The sequence below is a fragment of the Miscanthus floridulus genome, chromosome 4, assembly GCF_019320115.1.
Source record: "Miscanthus floridulus cultivar M001 chromosome 4, ASM1932011v1, whole genome shotgun sequence".
In the NCBI taxonomy this organism is placed as follows: Eukaryota; Viridiplantae; Streptophyta; class Magnoliopsida; order Poales; family Poaceae; genus Miscanthus; species Miscanthus floridulus.
This window is the reverse complement of record NC_089583.1, coordinates 99,390,002-99,415,855: the sequence shown is the minus strand read 5'-3', so window position 1 is coordinate 99,415,855 and position 25,854 is coordinate 99,390,002. Positions and strand designations below refer to the sequence as shown.

General features: G+C 44.5%; 1 protein-coding gene and 1 pseudogene across 1 annotated transcript; both read right to left on the bottom strand.

Moving 5' to 3' along the window:
- Positions 1-5,697: 5,697 nt before the first annotated feature.
- On the bottom strand, positions 5,698-8,313 carry LOC136550124 (BTB/POZ domain-containing protein At3g05675-like; annotated as a pseudogene).
- A 31-nt stretch (positions 8,314-8,344) lies between these two features.
- LOC136550123 (cyclic nucleotide-gated ion channel 17-like) lies at positions 8,345-14,221 on the bottom strand. Its single transcript, XM_066541608.1, has 7 exons — positions 13,938-14,221; positions 12,414-12,918; positions 11,018-11,230; positions 10,314-10,624; positions 10,103-10,214; positions 9,471-9,707; positions 8,345-9,272 (listed from the first exon to the last, which is right to left on the bottom strand). The coding sequence occupies exons 1-7, from the start codon at positions 13,991-13,993 to the stop codon at positions 8,586-8,588; spliced, it is 2,121 nt and encodes a 706-aa protein (XP_066397705.1). The 5' UTR covers positions 13,994-14,221; the 3' UTR covers positions 8,345-8,585.
- Positions 14,222-25,854: the final 11,633 nt, after the last annotated feature.

Sequence of the window (25,854 nt, the reverse complement as noted above, 5' to 3'; positions counted from 1 at the left end):
AACAGAATGGCTAGACTAGCAAGAACCATCGTCAAAGTGGGATTTGAACAATGTAGTGCAACAAGATGACGATTCAAAAAGAAATATAAAGCCGATCTATCTCAATCTTAACCGGGCAGGGAATTCGTATCAAAATTCATACTGAGATCAGACTTAACCGAGGACAGACGTATAGATTTTGATAAGAATCGAGGATAACTATCAGTAATTGCAAGAGATCAAACTTAATCGAGGGTAGCCTTATAATCAACTGACAATAACTAACTTATACAAAGCTTGCAAGAGGTCAGACCTACCTGATGCAGCCTTACAAACAAGGTATAAGTCATGACAGATACTCACAGACAAACAGGAGGTCGGACCTAACCGATGCAACCCTGCTCGCCGAAGAACTCGTCGAAATCTACTCTACTCCTACTCCTAAGGGGTGGCGTGAGTCAAAAAGTAAAGGTACTGATTTGTGTTGATCGTTGGAGATGTTCATTACAATAGCCGGGGTTCAATATTTATACCCAAGGCTAAACTACGAGTCTTGGTCTGAAAAGTCCGGGTACAAAACTTGGAAAAGAAGACAAAAACTTTCCTAAATTATGATAACTTGGACTCCAACCTTTCCTTTCTGTGGAGCCTGATGTGTCTTTCGCTTTGAATCTTTGTCGCTCCTGCTAATGGGCTCATTCCCTTGATGACTGTCATCTTGCTAGCTGACCTGGCGATTTGGTTAGCCGACCTGACCCAAATATTTCGACTCTCCTCAATAATTTCTTGTTCTTAGGGACTCCCCATCTTGAACTAAATTTTGGTGTCAACAAATACCACTTGAAAGGTCCTAATGGCTAAAGTGGGGGGTGAATATCCTATAAAAATTTCTACAACAACACTTAATCCAAGTGGTTAGATAATTATAAAGTGAAGTGAGTGTTGCGCTAGCCTACTCAAAATATAAGCCTCCTATCCTCAATTCTAGTTATTTATGATCTCTATAACACACAAGAGGCTATGTCACTACCACTAAGTTAGTGAGCTCTCAAAGACTAACAAAAGAGCCCCCACTAACTACTAGAAAAGACGCAAGCTAGCTCTCAAAACTAATTACACTAAAGAGTTTAGCTACACTACGAAAGTAAATACACAAGATAGGTAGAGAGGTATACCACCGTGGCAAGAGATCAATCACAATACAATGAATACCAATGAAATCATCGGAGACAAGATGACACAATGATTTTTCACCGAGGTTCACTTGCTTGCCGGCAAGCTAGTCCCCGTTGTGGTGATTCACTCACTTGGAGGTTCACGCGCTAATAGACATCACACGCCTAACCTACAATCGGGTGCCGCACAACTAACACAAGATGAGTATCCACAAGCCACAAGCAATCCACTAGAGTACATTTTGGCTCTCCACTAGGGAAAGGTCAAGAACCCCTCACAATCACCACGATCGGACACAGAGACAAATCACCTTCCTCCGCTCGACGATCCTCGCTGCACCAAGCCGTCTAGGTGGCGGCAACTACCAAGAGAAACAAGTGAATCCCACAGCGAAACACAATCACCAAGTGCCTCTAGATGCAATCACTCAAGCAATACACTTGGATTCACTCCCAATCTTACAAAGATAATGAATCAATAATAGAGATGAGTGAGAGAACTTTGTCTTAGCTCACTAGGTTGCTATGTCAATGAAAATGGCCAAGAGAGTGAGCTAGAGCTGGCCATGTGGCTTAAAATAGAAGCCCCCCACGAAATAGAGCCGTTGGGTCACATAAGTGACCATCAGACTCACTTGGCACGGGCCGTCAGACCATCTAACGCATGGCCCGATGCCCTACCGCATCCACTTACAAGCTACCATGCGTCCCAGTTAAACGAGATGACCGTTGCCGCCAACGGTCAAGCAGTCGCGCGCTAATTACCATGGTCAGACCCAGGCCATTGGACCTACCGTCAGACTCCACACAGGGAGGGTCCAACGTGGTCTAGTAAGGTCCAGAGAGGGTTAAAACCCTCAGACCCCGGTTTGACGCCCACCATCGGACCCGGTCCACAATCTGTCACCGCCATGTGTCGCGCTTGCGCTCACTTACCCACACGGCACTGAATGAATAGTGCACTTGGTCGGTCCAACGCCCTGCGAGCCTCGGTCCGACGCCGCCGCGCACGCTCCTCTCAGTTAGGGTTAGCCATCGGACATTGATTAGCTGGGTCTGATGCTCCCGAAACCAGGGTCCAATGCCCATGTTCACTTCTTCTCAAGCTCGATCACTCGTCCCTTGTGTATGTGAGCTAACTCCAAGTATTCCAACACTTGTGTACGTGAGTTAGCAACAATCTAAGTCAAATCCCAAGGGTGTTAGCACTCACTAGAATCTAAATGCATATGCAATGAGTTAGAACATCTAGTGGCACTTTAATAACTGTATTTCGATACGAGTTTCACCCCTCTTAATAGTATGACTATCTATCTTAAATGTGATCACACTCGCTAAGTGTCTCAATCACCAAAACAAAAAGCTTCTATGGATATCACCTTTGCCTTGAGCTTTTTGTTTTTCTCTTTCTTATTTTCCAAGCCCGAGCACTTGATCCCCATGGCCATCACCACCAACATGATCATCATCGCTTGCTCTACCACTTGGAATGTGCTACCCTATCTCATGATCACTTAAAGTAAAAAGGGTTAGCGCCTATAGGTTTCATCAATTCACCAAAATCCAAACTAGAACTTTCAGCTGCCCACACCGTGAGGGAGCGAGCGGCTAGCGTGTGGGGCTCGCCCCGAGCACACCAGCAGTGGGCCCCACATCGCCACGGACATCGCCTACGCTGCCCCGAACATTCGCCCACGCCGCTCCGAACGTCGTCGTCAGCCGCTTTCCACACGCAACCCATGTGCAACACCCGATCTACTTTTGAAACATCCTAGTTGCAGCAGTTGCAACATACAAAAAAGACAGATGAAACACTGGAAATAAGCATCTGAAACACTTGCTAAAATATCTGAAAAATATTTAAAACCATTGTAAACATATGCAACATCATGATGAAACACTTGCAAACATATGTATGAAACACCTGAAAACACTTGAAACATATGCTTACAACATGCATGTATATGCAACATATAGATCTACATTTACAACATCCAAATAAAACACTTGCAGCATTCGTCTGGATCAGATGAAACATTTAGAATATACACTTGAAACGTACGTGTATAGCCATTTCAACATGTGCAACATCCCGATCTACTTTTGCAACATCGATATGCAACACTTGCAACATACCTCTGAAACACTTGAAATATACTCTTGCAACATGCGGTTTTCACCCTTCTTCTTTTGTATGACGCAACACAGCGGAGAAACGGTCGATTTCAGCAAGCGGCGGCCTGAGGATGATGGTGGAGCTTGGCAACGGCTAGCTGTCCTCCATCTGGCCTGGGCCCAGCCGGTGACGACCCCCTCTCCTAGCCACCTGGCCACACGCGGCAGCCGGAAGGAGCCGCCGATCTCGGCGAGGTCGGAGAGGAAGCCCGCAAGGAGCGATGGGGACGGTGGCGCAGCGACGGGGTGCGGGGACGAGGAGCAGCGCGTGCGGCGGCGGCCCGTCGAGGTGGGTGGCAGTGAGTCGGTGTGGGTCGGGTTGAGGAGCAGGTGCAGAAAGCAGCATGCGTGCTCTCGTCGATGGAGGCAGTGGCTGCGTTTTCTGAAGGAAGGAGAAGAGGAGCTAACATTAAGACCCGCGTGTAAGAGAGGGGGAGGGCTGCTGACCGCTCAATCTCCAGCTTTTCAAACTCCGGCAAGCATGCAGGTGAGGACGGGTGCCCGGAGCAGCAGTGTGGCCCCCTTCCTTTTCTACAAATCGCTTCTTAATTTCCGCATGTTCGACGATGGAAAATTTGCTACGACCAATTTTGGCAGCTGAAGCCTCCCAACTTTCTCCCGTGCTAAATGCAATAAGCTTTTGACCAAAATGTGCTGAGTGCGGTGATGCTACGGAGGAGTGATCTTGTGTGCCTGCTTTCGGACTATTCTGAATTTTGTTATTTTGCTTAGAGCATCTCCGAGAGTTTGTCAAATTTTACTTGGCAAATCTTGTGATTTGCCAACTCCTAAAATTATATGTTAAGTAAAAAAAACAATCCATCTCCAAAAGTTTGGCGTTTTTGACTTGGTAAAATAAAAAAAACCCGTTAACAAAACGAAGAGGCCCGCTAAGCGAACGAAGAGCCCCGCTAAGCGAACGAAGAGCCCCGCTAAGAAACGAAGAGCCCCGGATGCCAAGCCGTATACGCGCGCGTATATTTGCGCTCGCTGATGGAAGATTTGCCAAGTTGCTATTGATGCAAAGTTGTTTTGCCAAACTGTTGGAGGCTATTTTTTCTTGTTTTGCCAAAATTATATGGATGCCAAGTTAAGATAGCAAACTCTTGGAGATGCTTTTAGTGAGCAGCTAGAACAAAAAAAGAAAAAGATTGGAGATCTTTGTTGTACTTGCTGGACCGAAACCAAACTCTTACGCCAAAGGTGTTTCTAATGTTTGACACATGTTAAAGTGCTTGTTGTTTCTGAATGTTTGTTTAAAACCGTGACGGTATGGTATTTCCTTGGAGATGTTACCACCACTGCTGCATCGGTTGGTTGGTGCATGTGCGAAGGGGAGGTAGCCTTGAACGACTAGGTTAAGGAATGGCGCAACAAAAATCATGCCTGATGCAGTAGTTACCGTCTGTCTGGATTACAAAACAGAGTTCTGTCTAGCCTCTGCTTGTTGATCTGAGTATCTGTATTCAGTTCTGTTTAGTAAATTGGCTAAGCAAGAAGCATGTTTTGTCAAAGGACTGAGTTATGTTAGTTCACCAATATACTTGTCATAATAGCGTTTTTATAAACCCCAAATCTGGAAGACATTGAGTTAGGAGGAACGAAAATGAAAGAGTGACGCTCCATGGCTCATGGACTGCCGGGCCAAGGGCAACACTGGAGGAGACGAGGACTGAAGGCCCAATGGCCCAACTGCTAGCGTTTGTGCTACACGAGCCAGCCGAGCGTCTTGACGCTGACGGCAGGCCGGCCCGGTGGGGATGGCACGCGTGAGGGCAGTCTGCATATATGCATGAACTTGGGAACGAACGAGAAGGACTTGAGGTCTTTTTACGTGCTATATAATAACTTCAATCTCAATATTTTATTAAGAGACATGCAGGTATTTTTTTCCCCGAGAACATGCCTTGATGATGCCTTAGCACATGTTACGTCAAGAGGAATTGAGTTACATGACGCAACTGCGAGAGAGTCCTCGTAGCGCAGGTTACAAACCACACTGCTCTTACATTGAAAAAGAATTTGATGTGCTTATTTAAACTCTAGACTGAACTAAATTAGATTGGAAATTTCTACCGATATGATACTTTTTTATCTCATTAATAAGATGAGTGAATTTCGTTAAATTTTGATTATTTTAGACCGAATGCTAGAACCTTGCAAAAGACACGAGTTTGTTGAGGTAGAGGCTGCTTTTGTAAACTCTCACCCTTTTTTCTCCTTTGTCTACGGCTTGGGAAGAAAAACAACCAGGCGACTGCAAAAAACCTAAAACAATCAAAAAACAAAAAAAAATTACATCAAGCCGAGTGGGTCTCGAACCCACAAGCGCCAGATTAGAAGTCAGACGCCTTATCCATTAGGCCATGGGCGCCAGTGCTTATGAGGAAGGTATTTAATTTATAGTAGCTGGTCGCAAAAGCAGTCTTCTTGAACAATAGCCAACGACTCATAACCCTCACGAACAAAGGACACACATATGGATGCATGCCACCTACTCATGATTAACATTTGGTAAGTGAACATATCGCAATCCTTGACTGTTGACTCTTTTCTCAAAGACAATGTTAACTGATCACACCAACTCATTGCAAACTTATTTTCCACAAGCAAGAAATGACACCCTATTAACCACACAGACCGTTACATTGCCCATCAACAGACTCTAGGTAATCTACTAATCTGGTTGCCGTCCTGCCTCCCCCATTTCCGCCACTTGATGTTATCAGGATTCATGTCATGGATACAGATATTGGCAAGGGTCCTTTTCTGCACTGCCCATGCGGCTCTGCCTCCAGCATTTATGCTGGTGATCACAAAACCTGATGATTAAAGTACCAAAACTTCCCCAGCAGGAAGGAACATAAACATAACGTACCGGTAAAACATTTAACCAAAATGCAGAAAGCATGCAAACTTGTTCAATTCAGGTATCTCTGGTCTGCTTTGGTCACTTGTCAATTGCAGTATAGCTTCAAGCACACAAAGATCATGACTAGTATATGTCGATCAGGATGTTATGTCGGCTACTTTATATCTGTAATGGTGTATACTGTTCTGCACTCCCATCAGCTATGCTAGCAAAACTTAACAAACAACGAAACTGATCGGTGGAGTTGGAACCAAAATGATGGAACTCCATGATGATTGTTCTCACCGAAAGGCAGGCACTCGATCCTATCTTTCCCAATTCGAAGAGTCCACCCAAACTCCAGCTTTACCGGCTTACCCTGTTGCTCATCATGAAGACAAACAAAAGGCACATGTTCCCAGACTCAAGAGTGCTTGGACATAGTAAGGAATCAAGATACCTGGCCAATGTCGCTCAAGAAAGAGAGCCTTCTTTTAGCAACCTTTGATCTATAACACCAGGCTTCAAATGCCTCCGTCAAGTCAGGATATCTAACATGTTTTGACTGAAGCCACTCTGATAAAATCTCAGCTTGACTATTTGACGGCAGTGTCAGCAAAATCGAAATAATTGCAGACTCCAGGCCCTGCCAGACCTCATTGTCCAGGTTTTCCTTTGGTGTCTCAGCCTCACCACCATCATCATCCGGATAGGCCTGATCAACCAAAGATTTTGTCATTCTTGCGAATCGAATCCATAAATTCACCACATGGCGGCGCTTCTCAGCTGGAAGGACGACATTGCCAAATGCAACAGCCTCCAGGACTTTTGCAGACACCTCTACCACCTTCAGCCTGGTCTTCAGACAATCATACCCAGTGCATACTGCGTCAACAGTTTCAACAACATCAGAGGACACTCCGACCCAGTAGACAACAATGCACTTCATCATCTCGAGCTTGCTCAGGACCTGACAGACCCAAGAGATATCACAAAGAAAAGACTGCAACTCCTGCTGAAGCTCCTGGTCGTCACCATCAAGAGGCGCCTCCTTTTGTTTTGTCAGGATAGAACTCATGAAATCACTGAACTGACTTAGTAAACCTGTGGCACAATCCTTCACTTGAGACTTCACAGTGTCGTTGTCAAGGGCTACCAATGGGGCGTCGTCATCTTCGGTGAGCATGTACTCCAGCTGCTCCTGAGCTGCAGACTTGAGCTCCCGCGCAGGCCCAGCCGCCGACGAGATCGTCGCGTGCCGGAACGCCGAAAGGAATATGCTCGTCACCGGAGCCGGATCGATTGGCCGGAGACGCGCAAGGATGCACTCGTACTGCGGGCCGAGGCCGGGGACGGTCCTCAGAATCTCCTCCTCGTCGGCCTCGTCCCAGGGGGCGGACTCGATGTAGCCGGCGCAGGCGGCGGCGATCTGCCCGCATCCAAGGTGCACGGCGGCCTGGAGCACGCCCAGCGCGCCGCGGACGCCGAAATGGGAGCAGGGCTCGGTGGCGTATAGGAGCCGGAGCGCGGTGACATGGGAGCTCAGGTCCAGCTCCTGGCAGTAGACCTCGACGCAGTAGCGCGAGCCGAGGATCTGGCACGTCGGCCAGGCGTCGGAGAGGCGATCGGCGAAGTAGGTGCTGCCGGCGGCGAGCACCGCGGAGTGGCAGTAGAGCCACTCGTCGCGGTCCTCCGGCGTTCGTAGCCGCACTACCACGTCGCTGGTCGCTTGGTCGCCGATCTTGGGCCGCCCCGCCCTCATGCCACTGCTAGTGCTAGATTGGGGGTGAAACGACGATCAGCAACAGCGCAGCTCATCAATCGGACGGAACATAACTTTGTCAAGAGAAAAACGCAAAAGAATTCGGAATCGAAGGAAGATGAGAGTGAGAATTCGTAGCCGATTCTAGGCTTATTTCCAATCTCACTTACCGCGGCAGAGGCAAGCCAGGAACACGCCGACGAAGGAGAGGACGGCTCGCGGCGGATAGGGGGGGGGCGAGCAAGACGGAGGCCAGATGCCAGAGAAGCAAAGCCAAATAATACCACACGAGTTTCAGGATCACGAATCTCGATGCACATTGGACGGTGTCTGAGCTAAACCTATTGTCACTCATCTGTAGTGCTGTTACTGCTGTACTCTACTGGTGTTCAACAAGTCACATTGGCATCTCTGATAGCTTAACAGATGACGCTACAAAATAGTTTATGCACTGCACAAAGGTTAAGCCTATACAGGGTAGATTCTGGACTTAGGATTACACGATGCATCTTTTCTATCACAATTCACAACACCTAAAATTGCTGTGCAGTAAAATTACAGTAGTATACTACGATTGTAATTGTACAACATGCATTTCCAGCTGCAGAGCATAAGGTTCAATCAAAATGGTCTGCGGAGAAAATCAGGGCTCATCAGGCTTCTGCAACCTGCGAATAGCAATGTCCTCGGTGCGGAACCTTCTGGAAGCAGAAGCAAGCTTATGCATATGGGCAATGGCACCTTCAGCAATCGTCCTTGTGCCGCCACTTGAGGTGCCCTCCTGTCTGGGTTTATCACCAGTTGGGTGATCCTCTGACCACCATGAGTATGACTCCCATCGGCTGAGGCTCTCAGCCAGCTTCCTTCTCTGGTGCTGCCGCCATGCAGCTTGGATGAAGCAGGCAGCCCAGGTCCTCCAGTGATGGGAGTAGAACCGGAATGTGTGCTGGAGCTTCTTGCTGTGAAGCCTTCTGAACTGGTTTGCGACGAACTTCAGGTCTTCAGCTCGTAGAGCGAAGGCTTCCACCTCTGTGAGGCTCCGTACAGTCCTTGTTGAAAGCGGGAAGTGGACGTTTGTCTTTGGAAGTAGGGCCCAAGTGAGCAGCTCTTCACCTGCGAAATCACCAGGGCGCAGGATGATAGAGTTGAAGAAGTTGCTACGGCCACCATTTGTTGTTGAGCTCTCTAGTTTCCCACGTATGATAAAAAGCATCTCATTCACAGGATCACCCTCGCGGGAGATGTATGTATTCTCAGGACACAGGAAAGACACCAGCCGCTCACAGATGGCATCAAGAAGTTGGTCATCCATCTCAGAGAAAAAGGGTACCTGCATTGCAGAATGGAATGAAAAGCTGCCATGGAATGTGTATGAAGTTTCAACTAGCAGTAGAAGCAATGGTAAAAAGCAACAGAGCGTCAACTTCTTTATTTCCATCCAAATACAGTAAATAATCCATCAAGAAACTTTCAAAAACTAAAAACTCTACTAATTCAACTGTGAGATGGGAGTATAACCACAACTTACACGTCTAACAAGGTCCAAACAAAGATGACGCTGCACATCCCGACGTATGTCAGCAGGCAAAGCTTGCAAGATGGACTCTTCTTCTACTCCTCTTGTAGCAAGCCATTTAACTTGAACAAACCGATGGACACGTTCTTGAAGATGAGATGGGAGTTGATGGTGTCTCATCCACTCATCCATGTCCCTTTGCCTCAGCCTCCACTCTTCAAGCCTTTTACTGATAGACTGCAGGTATGTCTAAAAGAAGAATAGGAAGTGATCTCTGAATCAGACTTCAAGTGGGTTACCAGTGCAGAAAATGGCTTACTGAACACAGAAACAGTAATATCCTTATTTTTATCAGAAATCTCAAACCATGAAACGGAAGTTCATACTTCATATGCTCGATGCATCAGTTAAGCAAAAAAGACAAAGTTACAATAGCCTTAACACATAATGCACAATAGAACTGATAACAAGGTAATTTTGCCAAACTAGATCAGCTTTAAAATTGCTTCCAAATTTATCACATAATGCAATTACTAATGCTGTGTTAATCCTAGGATTAACTTGGTAATACGAGCATAAAAAGTGTGAACTACCAACCCCAAAACTTCCTATTGTAGTTCAGAAGTGAGAATTTATGGCACTACCTGCATCTTGCCAATCAACTGAGCAAAGAGTATGAGACTGATAGCGCCAATTGCTATAGCAAATAAGTTCTCTGTGATAAAAGCACTTGTCACGAGAGGATTTCCGCTTGAACTGAAAGGTGTCAACAGACACAAAACAACATTAACATCAGTAATTGTATTAGACATACAAAAGAACCCAAAGTAACAGAGTATAGCGGTGGATCACAACCTAAGCTGCAGCAAGCCCCACCATAGACAAAAGAAGTACTTCTCAAGGAATGGAGATGAGACAGCGCCTTTACTCAGTGCAATAGAAAACATCCCGTAGTTAAATGATAAATTAGGATTATTGGGATTGGCATCACATTTGGCAAATATACTTGTGTTCTTTGCCCACACAGAATAATCATTAGAACCATTATTCTCACAACTTATAAATCTCAAGTTGCAATGTTTATCATTGTACTCAGCAACGCACTGCTGATCCCAGCATGTAATCTGCCGTTCGATGGAGAGAAGATAATATATTGCACCAGTAATCTGCAGCAATGCACACAGGTCATATCACAAGTAACATAATTTTAGTATCGCGCAAACAAATGTGTAACCACAAGATCCAAGATGATAGTGATAGAATTGTTTCTCACAATTGAGCTCACATGCACGTCTACTTGAAACAGTTTTGTTTCTTTGTGCAGAACGCAAGACTGAATTCTAATGCATTCCAGGATAATGGATATATTTATCGAATCAGGAAAAAAGAAGGACCAGAAAACTGATATTAGGTTCCATATGAAGAGAAGACAAGACTCCATTTTCAATAGCAAATAAAACCATGTGTGTCCCTTAGAACAAACATAAGCTGAAATAAATCGTAATTCAAATTAACACCCCAGGAATTTCATAAATAAAATTGAAAGTGGATAACCATACATGGCTTGCGAGCATGTAGAGCAGAAGATTGTATGCTGCTCCCCCCCAAGCTGACTTTGCAACTACTCCAACAGCTTTGATAATCTGATTGCTTAAAGGGATGATGAGATACATTCTTATGACATACTGAATCACAATTACGAGAGCAAATGTAGTGTTTCGGATGTTATAATCTGAGCTTTTTATCGCAGGCATAATTAACCACACAGTAACCTGCAAAACAAAGTCACCCCAGAAAGATTAAGTCTTAACTACAGAAGTCTTGCACTAACAAACCAAGTCATCATATTCAGTATTTGTGATAATCATCGCTCAAAAATTTCAGCTACACAGGCAAAGTTAATCTACAAGTATTTAGCTAAGCTAGCAGGTTACAACTACAACAACACCACCAAACCCTTTTAGTCCTGCTATGAACCTTAGTTCATATCGGGGATAGGGAGGATAACCCTTGCCAAGAGGAAGGCCGGGCAAAGTCGGCGTGGAGGGAGACTAGAATATTTGGGGGTAACTGGATTGTTTGTTGTTCATTGCTTGATCCATTCTTAGCTGGTTACAAGATATAAATAGAAGTCCCTGAGTCCTAGCTCCTTGATTCTCTCCTAGCCATTAACTTCTTACTCCTTAACCGGCAGCTACTGCCATTGATTGCAACTGGCTGCGCATGCGCCTTCTTGGGTCTTAACACCTAACCGGCAGCTTAACTGCCCTTGATTACAGCTGTCTAAGCATGCACCTCCTTGGGCGCGCACGCCCCCTCTACTACGTTCCTGGTGGCATGCAGCCAGTCCCTGGGCTGCCCCACATGACAAGTCCCAACCAAATTGTGGTAGGCTAGAGTTGAAGCCCAACATGAGCCACCAATGAAAAGGGAAAAATCAAGAGAACAGGACATAAAGACATATATAAGGCATCGATAATAGTGCTAGTATTAGCTGATTACAATAAATTTCATTGAATGCTTTCTTATGATCTAAAGTGGATGCCAATTAGATTCAGATGATATATGGCATGAATACATCTGAGTAGAAAGGTAGCTGGGTCCACCTTACTGAAGTCGCGATGTGGTTGTCGCAATTGTATGTTTACTAACGACAATTTTCTAGGATAGGAAATAGCAACATCACCAGGAAGGGTCAGATGACTTACTTTGATAACCTTATATTAAGGGAAATAATGACATGGGCTCAACCCAAAGGCTTACCACGAGAATCTTACCACCACATAGACGCTAATCAATCAATTTAGTGCAAAATAATATGCATATGGCATTGCTATTGAACATATACCACAGGTGATTGTAGTACCACTAGAAATGGTAAAATAAGAAAATGCAATATAAACAATTAAATTATGCAACAAGGGCTGCAGCCACTAATCTTCGCGAGGTCTTTACCTGTGGAAGTGGCACAGCTGCAAGCATGTCTACAAAGAAATCAGTTCTTATATATCTTCGTTGAATCTTCTTAATATCCACAACAAGCTCTCCCTTTCCGAGGACTCTGGACTTTGGATCCACATATGCAGTATGAAACTTGATTGCTATGTTCAACATGTAAAATAAGTCAGCAAGTGATCGTAGGACAGTGATTCTTATGCTCAGTCCCTGGTCCTTGGCAACACATGAAGATCCATTGCCATTTTGTCTAATCAATGGAAGGTAATAGAAAAAAGGATCTATGAAAAGAGCAAACAAACATGCCACAAGGTACACCCTGTTCCATCTCAGTACAATATTACTCCCAGGGTCTAGAATACGCTGGTGCCACGGTTTGTTGCCTTCATTTAACACCTTAAGCTTCTCAGGATTCTTCAGATCCATTCTATTTGCACCAAATCTGTCAGCCCGTGCAGTTTGATATAATGGCTTAGATTGATTTTGTCTCTCATCAGGAAAGATCCTAAAGATAAACAGAAACTTAGAAAAATTAGCAAAACCACAAATATTATCGATACATCAAAACCAATGATTTTGGGTCAAAATAGTGTGATTTCGAACCAAAGTAACAATAGAAGAAGAATACATAGGATTCCACAGACCATCTTCACCTGCGGATGCTATAACCATTAGTTCATCATGCTACCTTCCCTTTAAGGGCTAGAAATTACCACAACCCTTAAAAAGTATAATAATCACTAATACAGAGAAAAGGAAAAAAATCTAGACCAAATATTTTTGCAGGCCAGATTATAACAGAGGTTCCATAAGATGTCTCTAATTCTTAATTGTAAGATAAGACAGAGATATATAATAGTCACGATTGTTGGACAAAAACAATTATTTTTTAAAGTACGCAAGTTACAACTGTTTAGCAAATAGAGCTGTATTATTCAATTTGCCCACGCAATTGCATGGGAATCAGGCTAGTTGAAAGGAAAAAATTAAGCTTGCCCGTGAAGCTGAATATAAATGAGGGATAAATATTAGGCTTGAACAAATGAAATGTAGCAAATGCTCTCAATTTCTACTGTCATTTTCACAAACTATCATAAGACTCCTATCATGCACACCAAAAAACAGCTAATCCGATTAGAACCAGCACGTTCTTCTGGATTTGACGAGTTAATCTCCAACGAAGCTCTCTAAGTCTCAATACTAGAGTCATCCCTCCCCTCTTCAGCAAAAGGAACTTGAATCCAGGCTTCAACGGGGACAAAGCTTCAAATTGGTCCTCTCCAATTCCTCGAGGTAGTGAAGAACCTACTGCGCAAGCTACACCACCACCTTTTATGTACTCTCTTCCAGAATCGATTCCGAATCCCCCCTCCATCCTCGCTCCCCAATACAGCAAACGCAAAGTCAATCCCAGTTCAGCAAAATTCTAACAGCCACTCATCGACTCTCAGCAGGCAATCCAAAAGGTCAGAACTTAAATACATCGCAGGGGAAAAGGAAGCCGTATGGAATCAAGACGCGTACCTGTTGTTAGGCCTCCTCTGCATCTCCACCTCATCCTGGACCCTGGACCCAAACATGCCGGCCGCCTCGGTTCTCCCAACCTCCGCCCGTCCCGTCCAAATCTCGCACCCAACTGGAGCGAGGCCAATCAGGAGATCAGAGAGGGGGAGCGCACCTCTTCCGGTTCCAGATCACCATCATGGCAAACTCGAGTTGCTCCGTCTGGCGATTCCAAAGAACTGAAGAACTCGAGTGGAAGAACGGAGACAGGAAAAAAGAAAACGATCTTTTTTTTTTTTACTTTTCCCTACGAGCCATTATAAAAGTTTCTAATTCATTCTCTTGCCACCAAAATTTTAGCTGTCCCTCCTCAGTTCCTCGCGTAGAGTTTTCTGGTCCCGTGTGCCACTTCCATGAGGTTAGAGCATGACGCCCGGTAACAGAGGGATACGATGACCGTTTTGCCCCTGTGTCCAGACGTTAGGAGCAGAATTTTGCATTTGCCCTTACGCCACAAATTTAACAAACCAGTTACACAGATTCGGAAAGAGAAACCAGAACAACAAACCTGACAAACCAGTTATGAAAATTTCACAAACCATAACAGCATTTCACAAACCAGTAGACCAGACCATTGTTTTGGTCATGACATAGACCAGACCATTGTTTTGGTCATGCACATACCACTGTTTTGGTCTTACAAAATGCAGGTTCTATATGAGTTACAAAATATCTGAAGTTTTGAGTCATCCCACAGACAACAACTAAATGTCAAGGTTCCTTTTGCTTCTGGTACCCATAGCAGGACTATCTGAAGTTGTAGATACCTTGGCTCTTGTATTCATAGCTGGATTGTTAAGCTTTCTTTTTTTATTCACTGTTGTCTTGGGTCTCTCTTTGTTCTCAGTTGTGTTGATATCGTCAACAGTATTGACATGCTCAGGTTCTGGCTCCAGGCTAGCAGGGAACATAATGCTCAAAGGTATAGGCTGTAGGCTTTCAGTTTCTGGCTGATTGGAGCCTGTTCCAGATCTTCTAAAGTAAAAAAGTATTAGGTTAGTTGACTTATAAACCTGTAGTACAAGGAAAATGTCAAGAACATGAACCTCTGTATTGGTTTTCTTCGGTGACATGGAAAGCTTAATGTAGTGTCTAATCCTATGGCATCATAAATTAGTTAGTGCCTTGATTTGCTTAGGAGTAAAAGCAGTATCTGATAAAAGCTAAACTAAGTGGTCAGATGAAGCTTCTGTCAGATAAAGTGGATAAATTATCACATGTACTTATCAAGAAAACTTCTATGATGAATAATCAAGAGGAAACCCTGAAGTCTAAGAAAAAGGGTGCTAAGAAGGTATCACTACACTGATGTCAGTTACTAGACATGCTAACTTTTTTGAATAGCTTACAAGGTTTGCATTATACATTTCACATGTAGATTCTCACAAACATTGAGGACATAAAAAGGTTTATACTTGAGAGAGATATTGTAACACCCCGGTGTTATGCCTACATTTAGGCACTGCAAATCACGCATATCATGCATCATCAAGCATCCAAATCATACATGTCTAATCATTCATGATTTCACTATGTTGAAACTCTAATGTATCTGAGATTGTGAACTTTTATGTAATATGTGATGGTGACCGCTAAACTTATTACGATCTTGGCTGGAATGAAAGTTGGTTTGAAATCCTTCGTGATTTCACGGACTACCGGGTTATACAGGCTTAAGTTTGCTAAATCGTCTGCTCTGGCGGATGATTTTCTTACTTAATTTCGTATAATTGGTTGGTTCTGTTACAGCTGGTATTAGAGCATGGTTTAGCGTGTTACTGTTCACAAGTGTATTTAAAACAAAAAGGCATTTGGAAAACGTGATTTTAAAACTATAAAGTGTGCTAGTGATCATATCCTTTATGCCCAGTTAAGGACTTTAGGTGGCTTAATTAAGTACTGACTTGGGGTTCTTGCATCATATTTCTCTTTCGTCGCTCATACGGTGTGCTATTGTATGAGTGCCACTTGTTTGAGTGGTAATGAATGGATCATTTGCCTCTACGCGTCGGTAAGTGTGAGTTGTGAGAGCATGATCGGATACACCGCCGATCTAGGGTGAATGCTTATATGATGCTGGAGTAATTACATGTTCTACGCATGTTTTACAAAGGTATCTCATGTATGGGTCTTCCGTCTGTGGAGGCGATGCCGTCAATAGGACGATGGTTCGGGTAGTTACTATCGTTGTACACGTATCTGGGGATTCATGTAGAGCGTGTAGATAAAACTTTACTGCTTTTATGCATTCATTGGGAATTGGGCTGAAATGAATCTTCTGCAGGTACATAACAACGCTATCGTGTAGAACATATTAGCTACGTATTGAGATATCGTTGTATGCCACCGAATTCGTCGTTAGAAATTATTTATTTCCTAAGTTTGTGAGAACGTACGGCATGTACATACATCATGTTACTTGTGCATTTCATTCATGTCATGCATTCCTCCCCTTATAAATTGATTATCTCTTTTGATGAAAGTTGTATCACCTAAAATATGTTTCCCCGAGGTAATAAAAGAACTTTTGCTACAGATAGCCCGCATGAAGCAGACCGCCCGTAAGTCCACCGGAGGAAGAGCACCTCGACGTCTGTTGGCCCTGAGGGAGCACCGCACCACAGACACCTTCTTGAGCAAGTTTGGCATGCCAACTTTGCTTTGGAGAGTGCTCCATGATGTGGGGTACCCAGAGGGTCAAGAGCCGGTGTACTCTTGGAATGAGAGTCAGTTAGCAGAGAATGGACTTGCAGTGGTGGAGATCATGGTTCTTGCTCTCGGTGATGCTCCAGATTGGGATGGTTGGCATTTGGAGTTTGAGGGTCGCACTCCAGCTGAGGGTGCAGAGGGAGCAACCTTCTGTGTCATCAGGGACATTATGAGTAGATTTCCTAGTGAGCTTGTAGCAGCTCTAGCTGGTACTTTTCCTAGGGATGATCCTCGTGATGCCATTTGGGTTCAGCCTCAAGGAAGTGCATTGGTCAGAGGTCCAGCTGAAGGACAGGCTAGCGACAACCAGGCAATGAGTGCTATGTTCGCCACCATCAGAGCATATGAAGGTCTTGAGAGTACCTACTAGACTTTGACTGGCTTGCATAGTGAGGATAAGCTAAAAGGAAAGAAGCAGAAGAAGAGACAGGCACGTGCTATAGCTAGCTTGCAGGAGCAGTTGGCTGATATGAACTTACAGCAAGATCAGGCGGTTGAGAGAGGTGATAGAGCTATGCAGCGAGTGCATACGTTGACTCAAGCCAACAATAATACAGACCGCATGATTGGACAGCTGGTTCAGGAAAGGAATGAAGCCTGGAACGCAAGAAACCTTCTGCTGCAGAGGGTCGATGAGCTAGAGGAATACAACGACTACCTGCACGAGGAGTTTCACGCGCTCTACAATGGGGTTGGCCCATATGCTCCACCAGACGCCGCTGGCATGGACATTGACGACGATAACAAGGACGAGCCTGCAGTTTCACCTGGGGGCGATGGTGACGTCTCTGATCCCGACGATGGCCCCGAGGAGTAGGCTAGTTGCCTCGTGCTAGTATCTAGGTCTCGTCGCGATGACCTTTCTTTTGTTGGCATGTAACCTATCAGATGTTGCTTCGAACGTATGAGACTTGACATGTGGTTGGAACTTGATTTTCGAATGCGATATCTGAACGCATAAAAAGTCCAGTGTATGTATGCTGGCAATTTAATTGTATGGACGCGGTGTTTGCCGTTTAAGTAATTCGATTAAGTGCTATTGTTTTAATTGGGATGCGATTGTTGTGCCTCTGTTTTATTGTATGAATTTATTCTCTCCAGTAAATTCAGTACGGCATAATTTTTCCTTCACTCGCAATTATTACAGCTTCACTCAATCATTACTTGTTGCTGAAATATGCAGATGACAAACACTCACCGAACCACGTATGAGGCCACTGAGCCCGGTGCCAACGGTGCGGGGACTGGTGGTGGTGGTGATAGAAACCACGGCAACAACAATGAACCTCCCCATGAACCACATTTGCCACCTCCTCCCCCATTTACCCTCGAGATGTTCCTCGCACAGCTGCTCGGGAGTCAGTGCAACGCGGAACAATCCCAGAAGAACATGAAGGATCTTCTGCGAACCATCGCCAACAACGTTCAACGTGGTAACAATCAAGGTGGTGGCATGGGAGTGAACCAATATAGCAGCTTCAAGGATTTCATGGACACTAGGCCGCCAGTATTCAAGGAAGCAACAGAGCCACTCGATGCTGAGGAATGGATCAACACGATGGAAGATAAATTCCATGTGTTGAGAATGACTGAGGTTCTAAAAACGGAGTATGCTGCACTTCAATTGCAGGGACCGGCGGGAATGTGGTGGAAGCACCATCGCACCACCTTCCCTCCAAATGCTCAGATTTCTTGGAGAGAGTTTGCTGAGGCCTTCCGTGGAGCCTATATTCCACCAGGGCTGACCGAAATGAAGTTGGGAGAGTTTCTGGCATTGAACCAGGGCACCAAGACCGTGACGCAATACCTGCATGCCTTCAACAACTTGTGTCGCTATGCTCCCAACAAGGTTGACACAGATGCTAAAAGAATAGCCAGTTTTAAGAGGGGTCTCTATCCAGAAATGATGAAGCATGTTGGTACCAACAATCGCGTTAGATTCAATGACTTCATCAGTGACTGTCTGAAGCAGGAGAAGAATAACAACGCCAGCACCGCAGCCAAGACACGCAAGAGAGCCTTTGAAGGTGGGCCGTCTCAAGCTAGAGCCCCTATGGGAGGTCGTCCCCCATATCGCCCATTAGCATCTAGCGCTAGGTTTAGGCCACCTTAGCCAAGAAGTTAGAATTTTCGTGGACCTCAAAAGCCATACAAGATGGCAGTACAGCCCAACAAAGCAGCCACAACTGCGGTACAAGGCAGTTCCAAGGGAGCTATGGGATCTACCGGGACAGTGAGAGGACCCTGCTATAACTGTGATCAACCCGGCCATTTCTCGAGGTTTTGTCTATACCCGCCTAAGAAGAAGCAGCAGACTTATAATGCTAGAGTGCATAGTACAACAGTGGATGAAATTCCTGAGGGAGAGCCCATCACTGCTGGTAAGTTTCCCGTCAACGAAAACCCTGCAGTTGTTCTATTTGATTCTGGATCATCGCATTCTTTTATGAGTCAAGCATTTGCACAGAAACATGGACAACTATGCACATAATTAGGTTATGGGTACCATATAAGTTCAGCAAGGGCTGATGTTTTGACCAACCGGATGGTTCGAGGGGCAACCCTTGAATTAGGTAGCAGGAAGTTCCGAGTGAACTTGATAGTTATGCCTGGGTTAGTCTTGGATGTCATTATAGGGATGAATTGGATGAAGGATTGGAGAGCAGTCATAGATACTGGAAGTCGAGTACTTACCCTTAAGGATCCCCTGGGTGAGGGTACTTTCCAAGTACCATTGCCTCGAAGAATAGACCTTATAAGTGTTACATGTGCTACAACAGTCATTCCTATTCATCAGATTCTGGTAGTGTGTGAATTTCCGGATGTATTCCCGGATGAGCTACCTAGTCTTCCACCAGATAGGGAGATTGAGTTTGGAATTAAGCTAGTCCCCGGAATAGCTCCAATTTCAAGGAGACCCTATCGGATGCCTCCAGATGAGTTAGCTGAGCTGAAGAAGTAATTAGAAGATTTGTCAAAAAATGGGTTTATTTGGCCAAGCAAGTATGAATGGGGATGTCCCGCTTTGTTTGTAAAAAAGAAGAAAGAGGGCACATTGAGAATATGCGTAGATTACAGGCCACTCAACACTGTGACCATCAAGAATAAGTATCCCTTGCCACATATTGATGTTCTGTTTGACCAATTATCCAAGGCCAAGGTGTTCTCAAAAATAGATTTGAGATCCGGTTATCATCAGATCAAGATTAGGCCACAGGATATACCAAAAACTGCATTTTCCACCAGATACGGATTGTATGAGTATCTTGTCATGTCCTTTGGCTTGACAAATGCTCCTGCATACTTTATGTTTTTGATGAATACAGTTTTCATGCCAGAGTTGGATAAGTTTGTGGTAGTGTTCATCAATGACATTCTGGTGTACTCTGAGAACGAGAAAGATCACAAAGAGCATCTGAGAACTGTCTTGACCAGACTTAGAGATCATCAATTGTATGCTAAGTTTAGCAAATGTGAATTCTGGTTGAAGGAAGTTCCTTTCCTTGGTCACATTCTGTCAGAGAATGGAGTTTCAGTCGATCCAAGTAAGGTGCGAGAAGTTATGAATTGGAAAGCACCGACCACAGTTCCTGAGATTAGAAGTTTCTTAGGACTAGCCAGTTATTACCGTCACTTTATACCAGATTTCTCGAAGATCGCCAAACCAATGACAAGCCTCCTACAGAAGGATCACAAATTTGTGTGGACAGAGGAGTGTGAAGCAGCTTTCCACACGTTGCGGAAACTGTTGACCACTGCTCCTGTTCTAGCGCAACCAGATATCGAGAAACCATTTGATGTGTTTTGCGACGCATCGAAGACTGGATTGGGTTGTGTTCTTATGTAAGAAAGGAGAGTCATTGCTTATGCATCACGTCAATTGAGAAAGCACGAGGTCAACTATCCAACACATGATCTTGAACTTGCTGCAGTTGTGCATGCCCTAAAAATTTGGAGACATTATCTACTTGATAATGTGTGCAATATTTTTATGGATCACAAGAGTCTTAAGTATATCTTTACCCAACCAGAGCTAAACATGAGATAGCGTAGATGGTTGGAATTGATAAAGGATTACAACTTGATTGTGCAATATCATCCTGGTAAAGCCAATGTAGTGGCAGATGCTTTAAGCAGAAAGTCACATTTCTTGAATGTGCAGCCATTACTTGAAGATGGGTTCGATCTAATGCATCCTGCTGTGTTACATAGTATTCAGATTAGTTGCTCCTTGGAGAGTAAGATAATAGAAGGCCAGAAAACCGATAAGGGGATATTCCACATCAAAGAGAAAATAAAAAAGAAGCCGTCTCAACACTTTAAAGTGGATGAATAGGGCGTGTTGTGGTTTGACAACCGTCTTGTGGTTCCCAAGGATCGAGAGCTTAGGAATAAACTCATGGATGAAGCTCACCTTTCTAAGCTATCTATCCATCCCGGAAGTAGTAAGATGTATCAAGAATTAAGATCTCGCTATTGGTGGAGCAAAATGAAGAAAGAAATTACAGCATATGTTGTCAGATGTGACACATGTTGTCGAGTGAAAGCCATTCACATGAAACCTACTGGTATGTTGCAACCCTTATCAGTCCCTAGTTGGAAGTGGGATGATATCAGTATGGATTTTATCATGGGTTTGCCTACTACTCAAAAAGGACATGATTCGATTTGGGTGATTGTGGACCGTCTTACCAAGACCGCTCATTTCTTGCCGGTCAAAACAGATTATCGACCACCTCAATATACCAAGAAGTATATCATAGAAATTGTGAGGTTGCACGGTATACCAAAGACCATAGTATCTGATAGAGGCTCACAGTTCACGGCTCACTTTTGGGAACATTTACACAAAGGCTTAGGAACTAGTTTGATTCGCAGTACCGCTTATCATCCTCAGACTAGATGGTCAGACTGAATGAGTAAACTGCTGTTTTAGAGGATATGTTAAGAGCCTATGTATTGTCTTCTAAGGGATCATGGGAGTCATGGTTACCAGTTAGCTGAGTTTTCTTATAATAATAGTTACCAAGAAAGCATCAAGATGGCCCCATTCGAAGCTTTATATGGCAGAAAATGTAGAACACCATTGAATTGGGTCGAGCCTGGAGATAGAAGGTATTATGGCATTGACTTTGTAGAAGAAGCCGAAGAAGAAAGTTCATATTATTCAGCAGAATATGAAAGTGGCCCAATCACGTTAGAAAAGCTATGCAGACAGAAGAAGGAGACCCCTTATAGTTTGAAGTTGGTGACTATGTTTATCTAAAAGTCACGCCAATGAAGAAGAAAAGGTTTGGAATCCGAAAGAAAGCTTACCGCGAGATTCGTAGGACCATACAAGATCTTGGAACGAAGAGGTCCGGTCGCCTACAAGTTAGAGTTACCTGAGACAATGAGTACCGTTTTCCCAGTTTTCCATGTATCACATCTCAAGAAATGTTTGCGTGTTTCGGAGGAAAGAATAGAACCTCGAGGTATTCAACTCAAATCAGATTTGGTGTATCGTGAGCAACCAGTCCGAGTGTTAGACATGAAGGAACAGTGCTACTTCGGAATAGTGTGGTGAAAACATACAAGATATAGTGGGATCATCATGATGAGGGAGATGCAACTTGGGAAACAGGAGAGTATCTACAAAAAGCTTATGAAGATTTTTATAACAAATGGTTCGTAACCCAAATCTCGGGATGAGATTTTTATAAGGGGGGAGGGCTGTAACACCCCAGTGTTATGCCTGCATTTAGGCACTACAAATCACGCATATCATGCATCATCAAGCATCCAAATCATACATGCCTAATCATGTGAATAACAATTGAAATATTGCTTTGAAACATCTGAAACATGCGTGAAACCTGAATGTTGCATACACCTGTTTAAGAATTGTTTTGCCCTGAATTTTTCTTGCTAGGTTAGTAAAACATGTTTGGCTACTATTGTAAATCATCTAGCAATGTTTAGTTCAATTTTTGGAGCAATGTTTGTATTCAAATTAATTCAAAATTTGGCTTCAAAAATTAATTCCAAAAATTAGGGTTTTGAGCTAAACGTAATCTATCAAGAATTGGACTTTGGTCTTAAAAGCAAAGTTGTAGAGGATTTAATTCTAAGCAACTTTCATTTTTTGACTATTTTCAAAAAAAAATCATTTTCTTGCTCAAAAGGGTATTTGAAAACTGATATTTGAAATTTCCTTAAAATCCAAAAATTGGAAAATATTTTTTTCTCTTTCGCGGGCCGCCACCTCACTTCCCGGCCCACGGCCAAAGCCACCCGCAGCAAGCGCGCCTCCCGCGCCAGCCCACCTGCCTCGGCCCAGCCCAGCCCCGCGCGCTGGCTCCTTCTCCCGCGCGCCGCGCCCGTCACCGCGCCACGCTCCCGACCGCGTCAGGCGACTGCCCGCCACGTGGCGACCATGTGCCGGTGACGCCCACCACGTGGCAGCCACGGCCTGACTCCGCCGCACGCGTGCGCCTTCTTCTGCCTGGCAGCGTTGCCTCCTCCTCAATCCCCCACTTCACTCTCCCGCGCACCCAGCAGCAGCGACAGCAGCAGAGCGTGCCCGCCATCGCCACCGCGCGCCGCTCCTCGCCAGGACCAGCTCACCCAACCACCACGGCTCGCCATTGAACCCTCCATCTCGCTCGTAGCACCGCCACCTTGCGCACCACGCTGCCGACCAGCTCGCCACGTGAATCGACCGAAGGTGAGGCCCAATCGCGCATTTTTCCTCGACGTTGTCGCTCATCGGAGCTTGGCTGTAGCGCACGCCGCCGTGGCTAGCCCTGCTCTGCCTCCCTCTTCCTCTTTTCACGCACACCATGGCCGCCTCACAATGGCGGAGCTCGGTTGCGAGTCAACGTTGCCGCTCCGGCCACCCTTGCGCCAGAACGAGCCCGCGCCGCCGCTCTACAGCGCCGCCGCGCGCCATGGCCACCGGCCACCTTGCTCCGGTGGTCCTCTAGCCTTGCAAGTAGTGCCAACGGGTGTGCATCGCCTTGGGGAGTCTGACGGTGCCGACCACGCCGCCGGCGACCTCCCCGCCGGTGAGATCCGGCCGGTCAGCGCCGCCCCTGCTTTGGCCTGGCCGACAGGTGGGGTCGTTGACCCGCTGGGTCCTGCCTGTCTATTTCTTTGGCGTGGGTTGTGGGTGGATAACCTGGTGGATCTAGCAGAATTGAGCATGAAGTTTAAAAAGGGATTTCAAAATTGATTTTTCAGAATTCTATTTAAATGCTTTGGAAAATGTTTGTGTACTCTTTTTAGCTCCAAATCTGTTGGAACAAATTTTGCTAGGTTCCTTATCATTAGATCTACTTGGGAAAATTATTGTATGACATTTTTGAGATACTTTGCTGTAGAATTTTATTTAATCATGAATATTGCTGATAACTTGAAAAATATGTAGAAAAATCTATAGTCTTCAGAAAAATATGATTCCAAGTTTGTTAATCTTCTTATGTCATGTACTTCCTAGGAAAAATATGTTTCATGCATGTGCTGTGGGAAAAGTTTTAGGTGTAGTTCAAGTACCTTTAATGGCTGATTTTTGTCATTTTAGCTAGAGAGCAAATTTTGTATAAAACATGCATGTGACAATTTTTGTACAGTCATTATATGCTATGAAGAACCTAGGAAAAATACTAATTCTATTGTTTGACACTTTTCACAGTTCAAAGTATTTTTATGTACGAAATTATGCCATAGCTTGTGATTTTTGTGTAGGCTAATCCACTCATTCAAACACCATGAAAATCTGATGGTAGTCTAATTAGAGTAGTACCATGCTACTGTAATTTTCTTAGATTTTTATAAGCACCAAAAATATAGATTGTTGTTGTAGCCCTAATTTAAAAAGGAAATAAAATAATCCTCTTTGATACAAGATTAGTTAATAATAATAGCTTTGGTGTATCTTTGAAGCATTTGATAAGGTGTGTTGACTTAAACATATTAGTAGTAGAAGAGAATGCAGTAGATGACATGTGCTTGTAGTATATTTTCTTGGATGATGTTGACTACCTTGCATTTAAACATATCCATTGCATTCATCTCCTTCGATGCACCGTTTGCATAATCACTTATGCGCATTGCATCATACAGGATTGCAAACCGAGAACCCAGTCATCATACCCGAGGAGCCCGAGGAGCAGTGCGAGGTGCAGCCGCAGGAAGTGCTAGAAGCCGACAAGGAGGACTTTGAGGAACTTCCGGAGTGCCCCGATCACTGTCCGAGCTCCTTCGAGAGAGGCAAGCCCTGGAGCATTTTTCTCCCAGTTTGCAATGATTTAATTAAATGCTTTACTTTAATTGATGCATTACGTCCAGGAGTTGTTTGCAACCGTTGCTGCATTGTACCTTGTCTACCTTTGTTATACTATATCCTTGTTACCCGGGTATCCGCAGTCGAGTCAATGCTTAGCTGGCTTAGACCGGTAGAAGTCGGGTGATTTTCTATCACCTGCGAGCTATAGGTGGTTACCTGGATCTGCTTGGATGACTATGAAGTCATGGTATAACTAAGTGTTAAATGAAGTTGAGACCAGACGGAGACTTGCAGAGTTTTGGACTGTAGTGTTTTCCGTCTGTGTCGATTAAGGACCGACCGTTGTTGGGCCTCGAGTCATGTTGAACGCATGCCTTACATTTAGCTGGCCGGATAAAGTACCTTCCAACCGCGAAGCTAGGAGATTTTTTGGGCTGAGTAGATTGCCCGCAACGCACTATGCCGGAGCAGGTGTGGTAGGACACGGGGGTGGGATGATAAGACCAAAGTGCAGTCGGTCGGCCCCCTGGGTACATGTGGTTCCTGGCAAACTCGAGATTCCTAGAAAGTTGACTCGGTGATCAATATCTCACTTTAGCGGGTGAGTGAGGTTTGTGTAAGGAATAAATCACCAGCTGGTTAGGAATCGATTCAAATCGCCATCGCTCCTAGATAGTGAGCACTTGACTTGAGTTACTTCATCGTAGTAAATGTTATGGAACACTTGGACAGTTATAATGAATATGACAGTATGGAAGTTGTTTAATGATCATTGGTTATCATTATCTGCTTAATCACATGTTTACTCTAGTATAGGTGCAAATCTAGTCGACAGGTTAATAATAATTAACTTGACAATAATGCTTTTCGAGAAGTTCTTGAAATGCTAAAAATGCTTCTTTT

What these genes read in the sequence shown, in the direction of transcription:
- LOC136550123 (XM_066541608.1), bottom strand. Translation starts at nt 13,993, where the DNA reads ATGTTTGGGTCCAGGGTCCAGGATGAGGTGGAGATGCAGAGGAGGCCT. An exon ending in TCTACATGCTCGCAAGCCAT is followed by an intron (nt 10,625 to 11,017) that starts GTATGGTTATCC and finishes GCATTGCTGCAG; the next exon opens with ATTACTGGTGCAATATATTA. An exon ending in GTTTGGACCTTGTTAGACGT is followed by an intron (nt 9,273 to 9,470) that starts GTAAGTTGTGGT and finishes TCTGCAATGCAG; the next exon opens with GTACCCTTTTTCTCTGAGAT.